Source organism: Sceloporus undulatus, chromosome 5 (assembly GCF_019175285.1).
Source record: "Sceloporus undulatus isolate JIND9_A2432 ecotype Alabama chromosome 5, SceUnd_v1.1, whole genome shotgun sequence".
NCBI lineage: Eukaryota > Metazoa > Chordata > Lepidosauria > Squamata > Phrynosomatidae > Sceloporus > Sceloporus undulatus.
This window is the reverse complement of record NC_056526.1, coordinates 147,306,471-147,326,210: the sequence shown is the minus strand read 5'-3', so window position 1 is coordinate 147,326,210 and position 19,740 is coordinate 147,306,471. Positions and strand designations below refer to the sequence as shown.

At 39.1% G+C, this 19,740-nt stretch overlaps 1 protein-coding gene across 7 annotated transcripts in view; it reads right to left on the bottom strand.

The window, feature by feature from the left end:
* Positions 1-19,740, bottom strand: part of TTC29 (tetratricopeptide repeat domain 29) — a 139,039-nt gene that overhangs the window by 106,132 nt on the left and 13,167 nt on the right. For all 7 annotated transcript variants that reach the window (XM_042470703.1, XM_042470706.1, XM_042470702.1 and 4 more), the window contains one exon: positions 8,211-8,434. In XM_042470703.1, coding sequence (XP_042326637.1) covers positions 8,211-8,434 — 224 coding nt within the window. The remainder of the gene's footprint in view (positions 1-8,210; positions 8,435-19,740) is intronic.

The following is a 19,740-nucleotide window of genomic DNA, read 5'->3' as shown; positions in this document are numbered from 1 at the left end:
ACAAAACTACAGTCCCCAAATTTCCCTAGCATTGAGCCAGGTCAGTTAATGTGGTTTCAAATTGTATTATTTCTGCAGTGTGTTTGGACCTGAGACTTAAAAGGTGCTACAAGATTCCTTTGCATACTCAACCAGAGTAACAGAGTGAGGGCCCCATACAGACAGGCCAAAATAAAGCTACTTCAGGCCACTTTGGAGGTATGCTGTTTAAAGGATGCATGAGTACAGTACTAAGAGTCTGGAAGTCGCACCAAAGCCACAATCCAGTCCTAAGGACTAGAGCGCAGCTTTGGCGCAGTTTCCGGACTCTTATTATGCATGCATCAATTAAACAGCATACCTCCAAAGTGACCCGAAGCAGCTTTATTTTGGCCTGTCTGTATGGGGCCGAGATCTTTGAATTCTACCACAGTTTAAAATGGTTACTGACAAATGGAACCAAGCCCAGTAATGAATGGTTGAGATAACTATGCATAGCCAATACTATTTGACATTTTCGGGTTTGAAGCACATGGCCCGAAGGAGTGGCCTAAGGCCACTCGTGGCTGTGATCAGGTCGGGACCGTGGCAACAGCATGGCCTGCTCCTGAAGCGAGCTGCACGGCAGTCCTGAGCCAACTGCCGGCAGGAACAGACTATATTTGCTCTTTGGGGGCCAGCTCCCCGCCCCCCCAGCTTGGCCTTGGAGCAGCTCCAGACACTTGGGGGGGGGGGGGTCATGTAGAATCATAGAATCATAGAGTTGGAAGAGACCACTAGGGCCATCCAGTCCAACCCCCTTCTGCCATGCAGGAAATCCAAATCAAAAGCATCCCTGACAGATGGCCACCAGCCTCTGTTAAAGACCTCCAAGGAAGGAGACCTATCACCCTCTGAGGGAGTGCATTCCATGCGAACAGCCCTAACTGTTCAGGAAGTCCTCCTAAGGTTCAGGTGGAATCTCTTTCCCTGCGGCTTGCATCCATTGTTCCGGGTCCTGTTCCTCTGGAGCAGCAGAACAAGCTTGCTCCCTCTTCAATATGAACATCCTTCAAATATTTAACAGGGCGATCATATCACCTCTTAACCTTCTTTTCTCCAGGCTAAACATCCCCAGCTCCCTAAGTCGTTCCTCATAGGGCATGGTTTCCAGACCCTTTACCATTGTTTGTGCGCCCTCTTTTGGACACGATCCAGTTTCTCAAGGTCCTTCTGAATTGTGGCGCCCAGAACTGGACACAATATTCTAGGGTGGGGCCTGACCAGAGCAGAATACAGTGGCACTATTATTCTCTTGATCTAGACACTATACTCTATTGAGGCAGCAAAAATAGCATTGGCCTTTTTAGCTGCCGCATCACACTGTTCACTCATGTTCAACTTGTGGTCTACTTGGACTCCAGATCCCTTTCACACGTATTTTTTCATTCAGCCAGGTGCACCCATCCTATATCTGTGCATTTTATTTTTCCGCCCTAAGGGCAATACCTTACATTCCCGTGTTTGAATTTCATTTTGTTAGCTTTGGCCCAGCTTTCTAGTCTATTCAGGTCATTTTGAATCTTGATCCGTCTCTGGGGTATTAGCTATCCCCCCTAATTTTGGTATCATCGCAAATTTGATAAGTATGCTTCCAATCTGTCATCCAGGTCATTGATAAAGGGTGAATAGCACTGGGCCCGGAGAGGCCTGTGGGACCCCACTGGTCACTTTTCTCCAGGAGAAAAGGAGCCATTGTTGAGCACCCTTTGGGTTCGGCCGATCGACATTACAGATCAATTAAACAGTTTCTTTGTCTAGCCCACATTTTACAAGCTTGTTTGCAGAATGTATGGGGGACTTGTTCAAAGGCCTTGAATGAAATAGATATACACATCCACAGCATTCCCTTCATCTACCAAGCTGGTAATTTTATCAAAGAAGGATTAGGTTTTGTCTGGCATGACTTGTTTCTCTGAAACCCATGTGGACTTTTTGTGATTATGGGTATGCCTTCTAATGTTCACAGACTCTTTGTTTAATGATCTGCTCCAGAATCTTTCCTGGATTGATGTCAGACTAACTGGACGATATTGTGGGATCCTCTTTTCCCCCCTTTTTGAAGATGGGGACAACGTTTGCCCTTCGCCAGTCTGCTGGGATCTCTCCTGTTTCCAGGAGTTTTCAAAGATTATTGCCAATGGCTCGATATACATTTGCCAGTCTTTAATACCTTGGATGGAGTTCATCTGGTCCCGGAGACTTAAATTCATTTAGATTAATAGGTGTCCTCTACTATCTCTTTACTTATTCTGTACTGAAATGCCCTATCCTGTCCTCTGCTCCATTATCCTCAGGTTGAGCACCTTGTTCCTTTTCTGAGAGACGGAGGCAAAGAGGTGTTGAGTAATTCTGCCTTTTCTCTGTCTTTGTTAGCATTTTGGCCATCTTCTCCACGCAGTGGCCCTATCGTTTTTCTTCTTCTTTTGCTGCGACATATCCAAAAAGCTTTTTATTGTTCTTAAACTCTCTAGCAAGCCTGAGTTCATTCTGTGCTTTTAGCTTTTCTGACTTTACCCCTACACATGCCTGCTATTTCTTTGAATTCCTTTTTTGGGATTTCCCCCTTTTTCCATTTCTTATCATGTTCCGTTTCAAACTTAGCTCGGTTTGAAAGTTCCTTAGTCATCCATCCTGGTTTTTGAGACACCTCCCATTTTTCTTTCTCATGGGAACTGTTTGAAATTGTGCCTTCAGTATCTCCCTTTTGAGAAAGTCCCATCCGTCCTGAACTCCTTTATCTTTTTAGTATTTCTGACCATGGAATTGCCCAATAGTTCTTCTCTAAGTTTACTGAAATCCGCTCTCCTAAAGTCAGGATGCGTGTCTGACTATGCCTGGCTTCTCCGTTCCACTGTATTAACAAACTCCAGGAGAAACATGGTCACTTCCACACAATGGATCCAACCACTTGCACCCCTTAACCAAGTCATCCTTTGTTGGTTAGGATCAAGATCTAAAATAGCTGACCCCCGTGTGCCTCCTTCACCTTTTGGACCATGAAATTGTCTTCCAGGCAAGTGAGGAATTTGCTAGGCCTTGAGGATTTTGCTTGAGTTTGACTTCCAACAAATATCAGGATAGTTGAAGTTGCCCATCACTACTACACCTCTTTTCTGTGACTGGTGTGGTCATCTGTTTCTAGAAAGATATCATCCAATTCCTCAGTCTGACTTGGGGGTCTGTAGTAGACTCCCACCGAACACCTTGTGTTTCCCTCCCCTTGTAATTTTCCCAGATGCTCTCCACCTGGCTTCCATGATTGATGTCCAGGACTCTCATTTATCTGTGTAAATATCTCTGACATATAGTGCTATTCCTCCTCCTCCTGTTGGCATTTCTCTTAATAAGGTTATACCCCTCTATTTCCACATTCCAATCATGAGACTCATCACACCTGTTTCAGTGATGCCTATTATATCATATTGCTTTGTTGTACTAGGGTCGAGTTCATCTTGCTTATTCCCATGCTCTGTGCATAGTTGTAGAGACATCGCAGACAATAGTTCCCTTTTACTTGCTGCCATGCAAGTTTTTTGCTCCCACTGTTGGGTCCTTGCACTTTTTTTCTGTTTCCTATGTCAGTTTGACTATTTTCGCATCCCTTCGCCTTCCTTAATATGGTCTCCTTTCCCCTCGGAACTGAGTTTAAAGCCCTCTGATCAAGTTTCTTGAGACTGTTGGCAAAAACATTTCTTCCAACTGGTGTGGAATGCAACCGTCTTTTGCAAGAAGTCCCTCCTCGGGGAACCGCAGCCCATGGAGTAAGAATCCAAATCCTTCTCGGCGGCACCATCTGCGAAGCCAGTTGTTCACATCCGCATTTTCCTCTCCCTTCCTGGACCATGCCCTTCAAACTGGCAGAAGAGACGAGATGAACAACCTGTACATCCATTCCTTTAGAGCTTCCTACCAAGCGCCTCGTAATCCCTTTTGATGTTCTGAAGCGGTGTCTTGCAGTATCATTAGTTCCCACGTGGACCAAAAGGAAGGGGTATTGTCAGTAGGCTTGACCAGTCTTGTCAGCCTCTCTGTCACATCACGGATTTGCACCTGGAAGACAACACACCTCTGAGACATCTTGCCAGCCTACATATCACTGCTTCTGTACCCCTCAGCAAGGAGTCCCCCACACGAGCCACACGCCTCCTCCGAGGCTTAGCAGTGACTGTTCCCTCGGGTGGGACTCTCAGGCTCCCCTGCTCTGTCCCTGAAGTCTGTCCATGCTGCTCTTCTTCATCCTCCTTGATAAGGGAAAGAGCTTCGAATCGATTCTCTAGCTGCAAGCTCCCCGAACAATTCCTTCTTGGCTTACTTCTCTTTGTGACACTCCTCCAGCTGTCTGCCTCCTGTGTATGGCAAGTGACCTCTTCCACCCTAGCATCTTCCTCTGCATGGTACTCATCCAAGATGGTTAGCCAGAAGCCACCTTATTTGGCCCATGCATTTTGGACCCTAGTCATTTGACTCCTAAGAGTCATCTTTAAATATCTGAAGGACTATCATGTGAAAATTAACTATTTCCTGGATCACTCAAACTCTTTCAGGCAGATGTATCAAGTTAGGCAAGGAGTACTGAGCAAACATGTCAAAGCAGCCTTCGGAATGTTTCGACTTCCTAAGTTCTGTAAAAAATCCTTCCCCATTTGAAAGAGCTCTGAGCAAGGTAACCTTGTTGATTGCATGAAATGTTCCTGGACAATTTGATTTTCAAAGAAATCATTGTAACCTGTGGTATATTAGTGGTTTAAGATGATTCATAAAATATTGAACTAAGATGAAACAAAACATACATCTGTTTGGGCATTTCGGGGAAAAAATCTCGGTTTTCTGAAAGTTATCTTCAAAGATTTGTATTCTAAAAATACAAAGATACATGCGAAAATGGTGCTTTAAGTCTTAATTCTGCTTTCTACTTATGACTCTAGCAGCTAGAGTCTAGCCTATTTGGCTAGTTTGTGTTCAAGACAATTGTGCTGGAACGGTTGTCTTTGAGCGCTACTTATTCTTATTCACTGAAAGGATAGACACTTAAGGGTCACATTAAAGTTCATTCAATCAAGACTGCGACAGTAACAGTAGTCAGCCTCAGGTCACTTCAATCTCTTGAGAATAGTAGGGTACTTACCTAAGTTATTTGCATAATTTTACAGAACACTACTGCTTTGATATTCAGTAGCAAAGAGAGGTTAAAGCTACTCTGTTGGTATTGCTTTCTCCCAATTAGGAATGGTTCACTTTTTTCTTTTGTTTTCCTCTTCTTATCCATATATGTATTAGGTACATTATACAACCATTTAACAAATGTATTACTATTTACTGGTACATACCTTGTTGTGCTTGATGAAATAAAGTGTTTGATGACTCAGAATATGTAGCACATATAATATTTGTGAATGTGAATATAGCACATATAATATTTAAAACCCATGCTTCTATATGTGTGTATGATTTTTATTCCTTTGGATGTCGGCTTATGATGGCATCGTTTGATCTATTTGAAAGCCAGGTTGTCCATAGATTTGAAAGAAGCCAAAGGCCTCTCTCTTGATCCCTTATGTTCTACTCTGCAAGGAGAAAGCATAAGCATCTCATTTTGAGATTTTTAAAGCCCATTTCAGAGGTTAAACACCAGGCTTCTGTATTAATGGTCAGACTGGGGGCACTGACTTCTAGGAAAGACAGAAGAGCCACTCCATGCATATTAGTACATATCAGTCCATTTATTCAATTAAGGAATACCACAATTGCCTGGTCAAGAAACAAGACAATCAAATGAGAACTAAGCAATAGATGTGAAGGAACTGATGCATCTGCATGAGAAACCGGTGTTCCCAGAAAGTATCATATACAATAATATTCTATTACAGCCACTGTGACTTTTGTGATACTGCAAGGTATACCAACACAAAATATGAATTTGTTAATTTAGTTAACAAAAAACTATTTCAGTTCAACATGTTGTATGATTTTCTACACTCAAGCACCAAAATTCTGGAAATTTGCAATTCTTATGGACCATACCTTTAAAAGATAAGTTAAGTAGGATAAATAGCAGTATTTCCAATTCTATTTACTTTTGTTGTTATTGTTAACTGCCCTCGAGTCGATCTCGACTCATGGCGACCCTATGGATGAGACATCTCCAAAACCCTGGCCTGTTACAGACAGGCCAAAATAAAGCTGCTTCGAGTCACAGTGGAGGTATGGTGTTTCAATGATGCATGCATCCTAAGAGTCCAGAAGCCACACCAAAGCCATGCTCCAGTCCTTAGTGCTGGAGTGTGGCTTTGGTGTGGCTTCTGGACTCTTAGGATGCATGCATCATTGAAACACCATACCTCCACTGTGACTCGAAGCAGCTTTATTTTGGCCTGTCTGTAACAGGCCCCTCTGTTTTCCACTGCTCTACTCAATTCCTGCAAACCCATACCTGTGATCTCTTTAATAGAGTCCATCCATCTAGCATGTGGCCTTTGTCTCTTCCTTCATCCCTCCACCTTTCCCAGCATTATTGTCTTTTCCAATGAGTCTTTCCTGCTCACGGTGTATCCGAAGTACAACAGCCTCAATTTGGTCATCTTGGCTCCCAGGGAGGTTCCTGGCTTGATCTGCTCTAGGACCCATCTGTTTGTCCTTTTGGCTGTCCATGGGATCCTCAGCACTCTTCTCCAGCACCACATCTCAAATGAATGGATTTTCTTCCTATCTTCTTTCTTAATTGTCCAGCTCTCACATCCATACTTGGTAACAGGGAATACAATGGCTTGTATGATTCTAACTTTTGTGCTCAGTTGAATATCTTTGCATTTTAGAATCTTTTCTAGTTCTTTCATAACCACCCTCCCTATTCTTAACCTTCTTCTGATTTCCTGACTGGGTTCCCATTTCTATCAATGTTGGATCTCAGGTATAGGAATTCTTTTACTATTTCTATTTCTTCACTGTCTAGATAGAACTTGTGAAGGTCGTTGGTGGTCATTGTTTTTGTTTTCATTATGTTCAACATTAAACCTGCATTTGCAATTTCTTCTTTGATCTTCCTTAGTAGGTGTTCCAGGTCTGTGAGGTTTTCTGCTAGTACTATGGTGTCATCTGCATAGATTGTTGATATTCCTTCCACCTATTTTCACTCCTCCTTCTTCTGTATCCAAGTCCAATAAATGGCACATCTGCTCTTAAAAATATTAACCATTTGGAGACTTAGATAGCAAGGAAGGTAAACCCTCTGAACTGGGGGTGGGGAGATGTAAGTAATTTTTCCAAGTTCTGAAATAGGAGGTTCCAGACTATCATTCTATCTGGTGTTCTGGGAGCTTTCTTCCCAATTCAAATACAAATATTTGGAAAAATCTTGTACCATGTTTGAAATATATGAACTTAATCCTTCATCCCTAGACTTTCTTCTTCACTTCACCCTAGGGATAAGTTTTCCATGCTATTTCCTTTAAAACAATTTCTGTTCCCTATCTTGTTTCTTCCAAACAGCATTATCATGATCTGTTTTCTCCTCAAATGAGCCAGGTATCAGTAGTACCAGTGGTGTATTTTTTTTTTGGGGGGGGGGGGCTTATGGCTGTAACTCGTCACCATTTACAAATTATTTCCTCTAAAGTTAGTATGCATGTGTGAATGGATAGAGGACTGCAAAAAACATTTGCAATTAGAGGAAGAATATACTGATCTATTATTTACTGCAAAATACTAATAGTCATATTTTAAAACATGTATAGAAAGGAGTATTAACCAACTGGATGACCTTGGATTTGTAGGAAAATGTATATGGAATAGAACAGCTTGGAAAAAATAACTTTATCTGTAAAGAAAATTTGATAAAAAGAGAAACATTCTAATTACAAATTAAACAGAATTAATACCTAAAAGGATCTAAATAGAAGAGAAACTTGAAAAGGTAGTGACTGAGAGGTTAGTTATCACAAATATAAATGTTTTAAAAGGGTACTGGTGCCATCTAAACATATTAAACATTCTCATTTTGTTACCTGAATGTCTCAGTCTAACTTATAAGCTTCACAATTTAAAGTCACCTCCATATTTGCTCTACAATACAGTTCAGCTGAATAAAGGTGAAATATCTTAAGTTCCAAAATGTTTCAGATTCCTATATGAAACAGTTCAAAATCTTCCCCAGGCACACATTGCTGTTCTATAACCCCAAATTTGCTATTTACCTGATCGCTGGGCTGCCTCAGCCCTGGTCAAGAAGTAGTGAAGCTGATCCAACTTATCAGGCTGCTCCCCGAGAGATTTCTCCAGCCATATGGCTGACCCAGGGCCTGAGGCCTCCCTCAAGGCATTCCAGTTCTCTATCAGAGTAAAGAGCTCAGCGAAAGACTTGTGATAGCCCTGTCGCAGCATGTCTATGCAGATGTTCTTCATGTACGAATTCCGGTAACTAGAAATTTTAAAAGGCCAGTTTTAATCCTTTAAACGTTCTTCCACTAAAAAAGATCAAGATACACAACAACAACAAAATACTGTACCACTATACAACACTAATTAAGAGGTTACACGCATTCATTGCTAATTAAGAAGTAACAAGCATTCAGGGTCTTGTTTCTTTTTTTAAAATATCAGCATGCTTTCATGAAAGAACAGAAAAAAGCTGCAGAAGCAGTTTAATACAATTTCTGTCAGAGCTGCATTATAAATATAACAGTGTTCTACAGTTGAAATCAGCCAGGAAGGTCAACTGAGTTAACCTACATAGAAAAAGAAAAAAAGGGGAAATTCAAATGTTGTTGGTATTTGTTCACTAGAATACAACTATAGTTTGCTTCAAACAGTGAGCAGAGGGAAAAGCTAAGCATATACAGCATGTCAACACAAGGTATATGTTAAATAGTTTTGCTGGAGGTTATGAGGGCTTAGTTTAAAATGCCTGACATGGTATTTGTTAGACCTATTCTCCTTGCATATTATTTGCCTGTATTTTAAATAGAATTTATGTTTCATTTTTAAAACTTCTGTAACAGTACATATTTGCTAAACCTTTATTTTCAATTTTTGTTAAGACACCTTGGGTTGCTTGGCAGGAGAAAGGTGGGATATCAGTTGAATGAATGAATGAATGAATGAATGTCTTCAGCAAGGGCTAATTTAGTACACTAACACAGAAGTTTCATCATTTTTACCATATGATACATCCATTAAGATACAATGTAGAATGTGTATCAAAGTTATTCCACTAATAAGAATGTATCTGACATATATACTAAAACATGTACAATTAAATACCATTTTCAGGTAGCACATATTTTAAAGCATAATTTATAGAAATAATGATGATGTTCTTTCAAATGGCACACAGCAGTCTTACAGCTCCATGAAGCTAGTCCATGAACCCAATGGAATTTGCACTTTATAAATGATAAGATACGGTCCAGATTTTTAGGCAAATACGAAATGTGCATGAACAGTAAGTCTTCCATGAAATTTCATCATGCATAAAAATCTGAAAGACTAGATATTAGCCATCAAACCTAATATATTTTTATTTTTCACTAAAAAATAATAAACCCAAATGTCTTCTTTTATGAACTACTGCTGAAACTTTTAAACCAGAGCTACAAAATAAATAATCAATCTAGATTGTCACTGCACCTATGGCTTAAACTTATGGTTTACATTTTTTGTAGTCATGACTAGACTTATTGAATCTATTAGCTTTATCAACATGATGATTTATCATTCAGCAATTTATTTAATGGATCTATTCTAGCTGGAGTAACCAACGGGATACCAGCCTATATAATTTAATTTCTATAATATAAAGAGTTTGCAGCATTAACAGCTCACATAAGAAAAACCTGCTCTCTGAAGGACTAACGTTTACCTCCTCTAGCAGCCATTTTCAGGCTAGGGTTACTTCTTCTGAGAGCTCCTGAAGCTCAGCAAAACAGAAGTGAACTGGTAGTTGGAATATCTGAGAAAAAGAGAGGAGGCTTGCAAAGTTCTTCAATGCTACTTCAGTGCATCTGCTACCAGCAGCCAACAGCTACAAGAGACAACAGCAGCTACAGACTTGGTAAATAAAAAAGCTGCAAGGTGGCAAGCTTATGTTTACTTAGCTGAGCATAAGCTATATTTAACTCAGCATGGGGGGCGGGGGGGGGGGGGAAACACTGTAACAATTACCAATACTATGAATAGTATAAGCACAACCTGACATTATAAAAATTATTGGGGCGAGGCAGTGACATTGTGGCACCCAGTGTGGTGGGTGAAGCATCTGGGGGTGGCACGCATGACCTCCCTTGGTGTTGCCCTATCCTTTGCTTCATGAGGAAAAGGATAGGAAGGTGAGGAGGGAGCGTGCATGGATGGCAGAGGTAATGGAGGACAGAATAGAGGGGAGAGAGGGAGCCTCTCTCTGTGCTGCCTTGTCCTTCTCCTCATGAGGAAAAGGATGTCAAGGCATGTGGGGGGAGGCCTGCCAGTGTCACCACTCTTCTGGGGTGTCACCTGGTGCAGGCTGTACCACCACACCATCTAGTGATGCCACTGGGTTGGGGGATGTGTGCTGAAGCTGCTCCTTTTCAAGGACAATACTCACCACAAGGCCAGCTCTGTGTAATGGACTAGCTGCTCCAACAGATATGTGTTGTGGTCCTGAGATACATACACAAGCCAGGTGGCAAATAAAATGTTTGAAAACAAGGAACTTGCATCTTCCCTACCAGTCTGTTTTATTGTATTTAAAATATAGTGCAAGTCATCTCAAGAATTCAGGTTAGCAGGAGAGAAATAAATGAGTTTTAAAAATTAGCCGATATGTAAAAGCACAGTTTTAACTGGAAGGCTGAACAAACAGGCCAGGACAGCATGGGTCAAGCCTGGCGTGGGTGCTAGCCTGGGTCAACCCCTGTGCTGGCACAAGGACAGACAGGTGCTTACATGCTGCACCACTGCAGCACCATGGATTCACTACCACCACTTATCTTCTTTGTTTATCACCACTAGTGAGAAGACCCCTGTTGCTGCATCTGATGCAGAAATAGGATGTCTGACTTTGTGGGGGGAGGTCTGCTCACTAGTAGTGACAGCAGAGGATGTTAAGGGGTGTGCACAGTCATCTGGTCTGCCAGGGGTTTCTGTGGAGCTTCCAAGAAACTCCATGGCACGTGGCGGGTCATTTTGACCCACACTCAGGTCCCTTTGCACAGGGATTGGACTAGGATCACCAGATCAGCATCCAGTGTGCTCAATCCTGGCCTGGGGGTATTGGCCTGCATTGTCCAAACAGGACAATGCATACAAACAGAAAACCCCGAATTGTGTATATGTATTAGTCATATGAAAATATTTATATATTATATGTACATACTCTGAATAATTGTATTTTTACTTACAGGAACCAGGAATCTATCTAAAATATAAATCATCACCGTCATCACCATCATCAGTTAATATAGGTGCATGATGCACCCTTGAAGGCTATCTTACTCCCCCTTTTCCCAGCTACTCCTTTTCCTGACTATCTGTGAAAACAAATGAATAAAACCCTTGAGTCTAGTTTGTGTGATTCTCTTCTGTCCACCAAATGGAATTAGATTCCTAGCTCCAGAAATTTCTGCAGTTAGATTTCATATTGGTGTCTACCAAGATTGATAACATATCTATTACAGTGTACAATGGGCCCTGAGTATACAAAGGGGTTTGGTTCCAGGACCCTGCACAGATGCTGAAGTCCAATGTTTATAAAACGGCACAGGGCAGCAGTGGAAGTGGCAGTAAGCCCTCCCCTGCCTCTGGGGACAGATGCGACACACTCAAAGCTGAGTCTCAAGGTGAGAGACGCAGCTGGGGAGAGATAAGAGGATCTGTGACATGGCAGGTATGGATTTGTGCCAAGCTCTATGCTTGGATTCCCACCATTTCACAGATCCTCATGTATCTCTCTCCAGTCTGACAAATACAGTTGCTATTACACTACTTGTGTTGTGTAGTTTGAACCCAGAGTAGGTTGAATCTGTGGATCTAGACCCTGGGGATACAGGGGGATCCCCTTATTATTACATAATGATGTGCTGTCTATTTAATTCTAAATTTATATTTTTTAGGTTTTTATGTAGACCTTTAAGAAGACCATTGATATATAGGCCAAAATATGTTGGGCTTCTTTCAAAACAAAAACTGCTATCCAAAAAGATGTCTCTTTTTTTCCTGTGCATTCAGTTGTTGGCTCTTCTTCATTTGCAAGATTACAACAACAATTTTTTGAAAACTGAATCCAATAGGAAAATGGAAGTCAAATAAGAGAAGAAACAAACAAGCCTAAAGCAAATCCATATATTTGGAGTTACATTTCATGTTATCAGATTTCCTGTTTGAGACTGATACATACAAAAGACATAAAGTCTAATGGCAGGTTGAGTTGACTAAAGCTGTAGAGTGCCTGCAGATTTTATGAGGGTTGTATAACTTGCATGTCAGATAGGCAACAGTGTGGATTACAGTTTTAACTCATCAGAACTGAAAACAACACACGGTGTGAACTGAAGATAAAATGAGGCTAGGCAAGAGTGTTGCTAACCAGGAGTTCTGGTCCAGGACTGATCTGTAGCCATCTGAGACTAAAAAACTCTTTTCATAAAGTGTATGTTCTAGGCACAGTTAGATGAGTCCTCATACTCCAGCAGTGCATCTAGCTGCCTTGAGAACGAACAACAATGAAGGTGGAACCTTTTGAAATCCTTGGGGAACTTCTAGGGACAAAGGAAAATTTAGTATGTGATGATGTTGGCAATGAAATGTTATTGGAGAAAGAGAGCTAAGAAAGCAATGAGTTTTTCCTTTTTCCCCAATGGAAATTCTGCAACAGGAGATACTTTAGTGTCAACATTATCTAGGGAAATGACATGTACATTCTTGTAGCCCTTCATGTCCCTTGACAGCTGTTCTAATACAGGAGCACCCATGTCTGGATTTTGAGGTGTATAACATTGGATGCAGGGACTTTACAACTCAGAAAAGAAAGGCAGTAGAGAGACAAAGCAAAACAAGATTATGAAAACCTAGAGCAAGATGAGAAGAAAGAGAAAAAGGAATACAATACAGAAATCAATAGTATCCAAAAACAGATGAGAAGGAAAGAATAATTACTCTAATATATACATAAAAAAAATTAAAATCTGAAGTGAGATTCATTTCAGCAATGAGATTTGAGTGGAAACACAATTCCAAAGGGTGAAAAGAGGATTCTGAAGAAAGAAAATCCAGATACTGAAAGAGAACCTGGTGTTCAAGAAGCTTTGAAATAAACAGAAAAATAAAAACTGAAGACAGATTGCTAACTGTTAAAACTGAAGACTCAAGGGAAGTTTTTTAAAAATAAGGAGAGACAAGAAAATATTTAAAGCCAGTAATAAAAAAAGAAAAAAGGGACAAACTTAAAATCAACATAATATGAGAAAGACAAACTTTCAAAGAAAGGAACAGGATCAGAAGTATGTAACAGGAAGAAAGAGGGGAAGCAGTATTAGATATGGTTATAGGCAAAAAGAGAGAGTGTAAATGTAGAACAGCTCAAAAGGAGGGATCATCAGAAACAAAAGATTATATAATCCTTTTAAAATAAGCAAGACGACAGTGAAAACAAGATAGAACAATACAGAAAAAACAGATAAGATGACGAGGAAAAGTGTCAATGGAGAGAAGAAAAACAGATTTACTTAGTAGAAGTCAAAGCACTGAATATATTACAGATAAAGCATGCTAGGAACACACTGATAGAATGAAATTACAGAATGTTATTTTTGAATACAATATTTCAAGCCACAGTAATACATGTAGGATCACCAAGCAGCACATCTACTTGGACTATCAAATGTCTACTTCTACTGCATTTTATCCCACAACACATATTTGCTTCCACTTGCACTTCAAATGGAATACTTCTGAAGCTAGTAAAGGACACAATATAATTAGATACTGTATTATATATGGATTTGCCAATGATATATGCCTCTTACTGTTCTTTCAGGTTTTCCCCTAAGTTTCTAGTTTAAAATAAGTATTCCAATGAAAACAGGATGCACATTTTATACAGATAACTTGCTACAACATTTGTCAACTTGACATTCTTTTTAGCAATGAAGAACCTGCAACAAAGAATAAATCAAAGCTATGGAGCAAGTGCTTGAACAGTTTACAGGTGATAATGTATCTTTCCATTCCTGACAATACATGTTTCTTTTTTAAAAATTACTTTCTTCAATTTAACTGAAAAGTTAATATAATCCTATGTGTCTATTGAGACATACAGTGAATTCAATGTGATGTACTCTCAGATAATTGCAGAAAGGATTGTACCCTCAGGAAAGTAAATTTCTTCAGTTATTCTCTTGATGTTTATCTAATATTTAATAAACAATCGATACTACTATTTAATACAAATATATCAAATTAGATAGAAGAGGTCCTGAAGTACTGTATATTGTTCCAAAGTTAGCTCAAACTACTTATTATGATTTGAGACTGAAATCTGCCAATACTCTCCTTTATCTCCAAAGGCTTAGGGAACATCCTGATTACATATAGACAATCTGATGTTAAAATATATTTGGGTATTGTTTCTAAAACTTTCACTACCCCAACACATTCAAATTATTTAAAAAATAATTGGGATAACATGGGAACAATTGGGACAACCTTCCAGCTGGGAAGTACACATTGGGAAAATCCAAAAAAACTTCACATCATGTGCACAAGTGAATTTCTTTTAAAATTGTATCTTGAATATCATTCCAATGCAATGTAAAAAATGAGGTCTGATAATATCATAATTATTATGACAATTAGTTTTCAAACTGCAAGAATTAAGAATGTTTGTTATAACCATGTCACTTGTTACAACCTGAAATTTCATATAACATTTTATAGTTCTATGAAGTAACAAAATTCAAAGGTATCAGTTGTCAAAATATACACACACATTTTTTCTATAGGTACAATGGCCTCTGGGGGCATCTACTGGATACTTAGCAACACTGCAGTTAAATCTTGTTTTTCAAGTAGCGCTCTCTGTAACAATATAAGATTGGTGAGGGAAAAGCACACAAATATAATTGAAAGCACTGTATATGGCCCTCAGCGACAGCCTCAACCAAGTTTTCTTGATGACCTCAATCAGATGCAGATTATGAACACAAAAGACAAGTGAGCTCATGATTGTACCATTGCTGGAATTAAGGGACAATGAATTGACTCGTTATACCCAAAATAACTTAGTAATCGTTAAAAGCTTTCATGGTAAATTATAATTAAATCAACACAATTTTGATATGTCATTTCCAAATTAAGTTGGTGGTTTAAATGCACCTAAACTGGATGAAAGATTTAACATCTGTAGAGACAAATATGTCTTCTGGTAGAGGGTTTTCTCAATGTGCTGTCCAATGGGTTGTGTATACCCCACTGGCTAGACTATGGTTTGAAACAAGACTTCATTTCTATTCTCCTCATTTTTGCATGTTGGGGAAGGGATGGTGTAGAAGCCATTATGCAGGTTGGTTTCCAAATAAAGCAGTCGGGAAAATACATCTTCTATAACCTCAAAGATGTTGTTTTGGACTTGATTTATTAAGACTTTAGACTTGTGTAAAGTCACCTAATTGGCCATTGTTCTGAATTCACAGAGAGAAAGAGGACTCCAGACCTAACCGGCTTATCTTTAGCTAATATACTCTATGCAACACTACTGAAGAAAAACAAACCCAAGCAAAGGATTAGCAAGATTACAAAAGAATCTCTCTACTTCTGCTGGCTACTTTAGGACCAGGAGGCAGAGTTTGGGATTCAAAAGCTAAATGAAAAACAATAGGAGAAAGCTAGCAGCAAGAATAAAAGTAGGGCTGCTAGAGGAACTAAACTATGTAATTTGTCTCACTAAATATAACTGTTTCAGCAAGCTAGTTCCTGTTGCTCCAAGGCAGATTACCTTTGCGTCTTCCAACAGGAGGTTTTGTCTGTTACCAGCTCTGCCTGAGCAAGTTATCAGGGACTGCCTTCCAAGCTGCCTGTTTGAACCCCAAAGAATTTACCAAGACAACGTCTGAAAATGTGACTAAACAGCAAATAAACATCAGACTTTTCAAAGGGGGCGTATCTCTTTCTTCCTAAGGACAAGGTAATGTTGTTGTTGTTGTTGTTGTTAACTACCATCAAATTGACTTTGGCTTCGGGTAACCCTATGATTGAGAGACCTTCATGTCACCCTGTTATCAGCAGCCTTTCTCATCAGTTCTTGTAAACTCAAAGCTGTGGCTTTTTTCTTAGGCTATCCATCCATAATAGTCTTCTTCTTTTCCTACTGCCTACCAACTTACAAAGCCGTATTCTCTTTTCTAATGAGTCATGTTTCTCATGATAGGTCTAAAGTACAACAGTCTCAGTTTAGCTTAGTCATCCTGGCTTGAGTTGTTCTTGGCCCCATTTATTTGTCTATATTTGCACCATATTTCAAATGAGTTCTTTTTCTATCAGCTTTCTCCATTGTCCAGATTTCATAACTATATACACACTTTTTCTTTATATTTATGTTTGCCTCATTGTTGCATCATTAAAGGGTTGGACCACAGGTGCGTAACTCTCACAAAATATGGATCACATTATCACAAAATGCATTTCCATATTAAGAAGCCTCTGTGTCTAAACAGTGCTATTGGACACTTCAGAATTTCAAGAAGGGACCTTTGAACGATGTCTTAGGGACTTACTGTAGTACACCTGGACTAGCCTTACAAAAGTGAAAATTAAGATCCTACCAGGTTTTTGTCTTATATTGGTCTCCTCAATGCTCATTAATTGCTTTTATCTTTTGTGCTTTAGATGCATTTTAAACTGTTTTAACTATGTTTTTAAAAAATAATTGTTTTTTTTAACTTTGGTAAACTAAGATTTTACAACTGTTATAATTCATCACCATTTGCAACTCTGACTGGGGATGATGAGTGCTGCAGTCCTATATCTGGAGACCCCAACAGTTACTACATGGGAAAATGGGGGGGGGGACTTGTAAATATGTTACCGGGTTGCACTTTAACGAATGGGAATGAAGTAACATGTGAGAATAACAGGCAGCCAATCCCAGCAAAAAGAACTCTGTGATGGGAGAGAGGGACCTCTAAGGGAGAAAGTCTGTTAAGAGTTCAGTCAGTGACTGTCAAGAGAGACAGCTGATAAAGTCAATGGGGAGTGGATGTGTCTGGATGATGTTGAGCGAATGAAGGCAAGGAGGCCTGATAATACCTAGCTGGAATTCTGTTATCAGTAAGGAATTAAACACTGAAACTGGTTAAACCATCAGATAGTCTGCATCATATAATAAACAAAGCTGAACTGTAGTTTTTTGTGGGTTTTTCAGGCTATGTGGCCATGTTCCAGAAAAGTTTCTTCCTGATGTTTCACCAGCATCTGTGGCTGGCATCTTCAGAGAAGATGTTAATCTGTTCAGCCTGTCTCACACTGGCTTCCTCCACACTGAATGAAGGGATGGATGGTCAGTTATGCTTACCATTGAAGAAATCACTTTTGAACAAACTAGTCCACAATGAGGTCACCTGGAAATCCAGGACCCAAATACAAAAAGAGGTTTTAAAAGGGATCCAAGGGGCAGGGTGAGAGTGGCAGACTACAAAGGCTAGGAATCTTGGACAGGCCAACATCACACCCAAGTTGTCCAACCATTCTACACTACTGAAGTTAAGGAATTCTTGAGTAAATTTTCAAATATTTATATTTTACTTCTATGTATTTTTATATAACAAAAGTTGATCCACTTACTAATTAACTTTAAAATGTATTTATTTTTATCTATTTACTACACTCTCTTTTAAAGAAGAACAAAGATGCTTACATTGAACTAACTAAATGAATTGTATATAGGTACTGTACTGAAGTTAGGAATATGAGTTAATTTTTTAATGTCTCAGTTTTTCAGGTTTTCTTGTTAGTAATAATAAAAAATGCAAAGGCAGAATCCTACAACTTAAATGCATGAATCAAGGTTAATTCTTCATAAGTGTTCTCATAACCATCTATTCACTGTACATTATCTGCAACGTAAGTTACATGAAAACAAATATCACTAGCAGCAGATCAAAATGATGATGAAAGTCTAATGATCTGCATCTGAAGTGAATGAAACCTATGTACAGTGAAGACTGAGAAATATATGTACCAAACTGTGTTCTTTTATGTGACAGTTCTCATGCCTATGTACTTAACTTTTGCCAATGTTATTTTTTACTGTCCCTGCTGTAGCTTTTTAAATTTGTATTGTAAAAATGGTACAGAGTAGACCTATGATCCCATGCTGATTTTCAGATTAAAATTGAACATTTTAGTATATGTTTTTCTGTAATAGCTAACAATATTGGGAAAAAGCAAAATAAAGTTGGCTTATGACTTCATATAATAATAAACAAGGAAGAGGATTTGCAAACATTTTTTCAGCAATATAACCTTGTTCAGCAGTTTCCTTCCCGACACTCTTCACCTTTGTTAGAAAGGGCACATTTAGTAGAACTGCTCAATCAAGTGTATATTCAGTTCAGTCAAAAAAACTTCAATCAATACATATATGCATCCCTTTTTGTTTAAGACCATGAAACAAATCCAGTAATGCAAAAAACAGAGGGCCAATCAATTGTAACAACCCTAAGAAAGATACTGATGAAATGACAAAATAACATTTCCCCCTCCTGGAAAAAAACTGCGTTTTAACTTGGCTAGATATGTTGTAATAAAAGCATATATCACACATTCATTCTAATTTAAGCATACTGTTAGTAGAGCCTTTTCCACATCATAAATATGACAAGTATATTCCCCCAAAAATGTTTCTCAGTTGGTAAGGATATAGTTTCATTATTCTCCACCAACACTGGGGGAGGGGTGTGCTATCAACTTCTCTGTATTTTTGCCTATGTGACAAATAGACAAATACAATTTTCTGTAATTTCAATATGTTCAATTTAAGGAAACTTATGATATTATTGATGCCATCAATGATAGCTAAATAGATTTTTTAACAGCCCAGTGACACTGTAAAGACTAGCAGTTGTGGCATAAGATTCAGTAAGATATTTTATTTCAGAAGATATAATTAGATAGATTATAAATACACCCAACTGCTACCCAGCCCCACACATCTATATGAAGGAAGGGAGATCAGTAAATGTAAATGCTGTAACTAAGATCCAATAATATACTTCTGGTGAATGCTGGTGAAACTGAGACTTTCTCTCTATTCCTTGCTCGTAGTGTCAACAACTTTTCCAGGTCTTCCAGCCCTTTGGAGCAGATTTTTAGGACGTGGGGGAGCAGCATGCAGGAGTGGGATCCAGAAGTGCTCTACTAGATTTATTTTCAACTAGAGCTAACATTAACAGTGTCATTTCATGTATGTTTATGTGTAAGTTCTACTGAGTATAAAACTGCAGTCTAACTCTGTAACACTCTGTACAGCTCAAAAATGCACTAGACCAGTTGCATATTTTTTTTAAAAAATAGCCAATGCTATTATTAAGCTTTTTCTTGTACTAAGATAATTTAACATCTGTAGTGAGAAAGAGATCTACAGCTCCAATTAAGCCAGCAAAAATTAGAATTTGCTTATAGACTCTACACTTTCATGCTGCAGCCTGCCTTTCAAGAAAAAGCAAATTTACTAACACTACACTCCAGTGTATAAAGCAT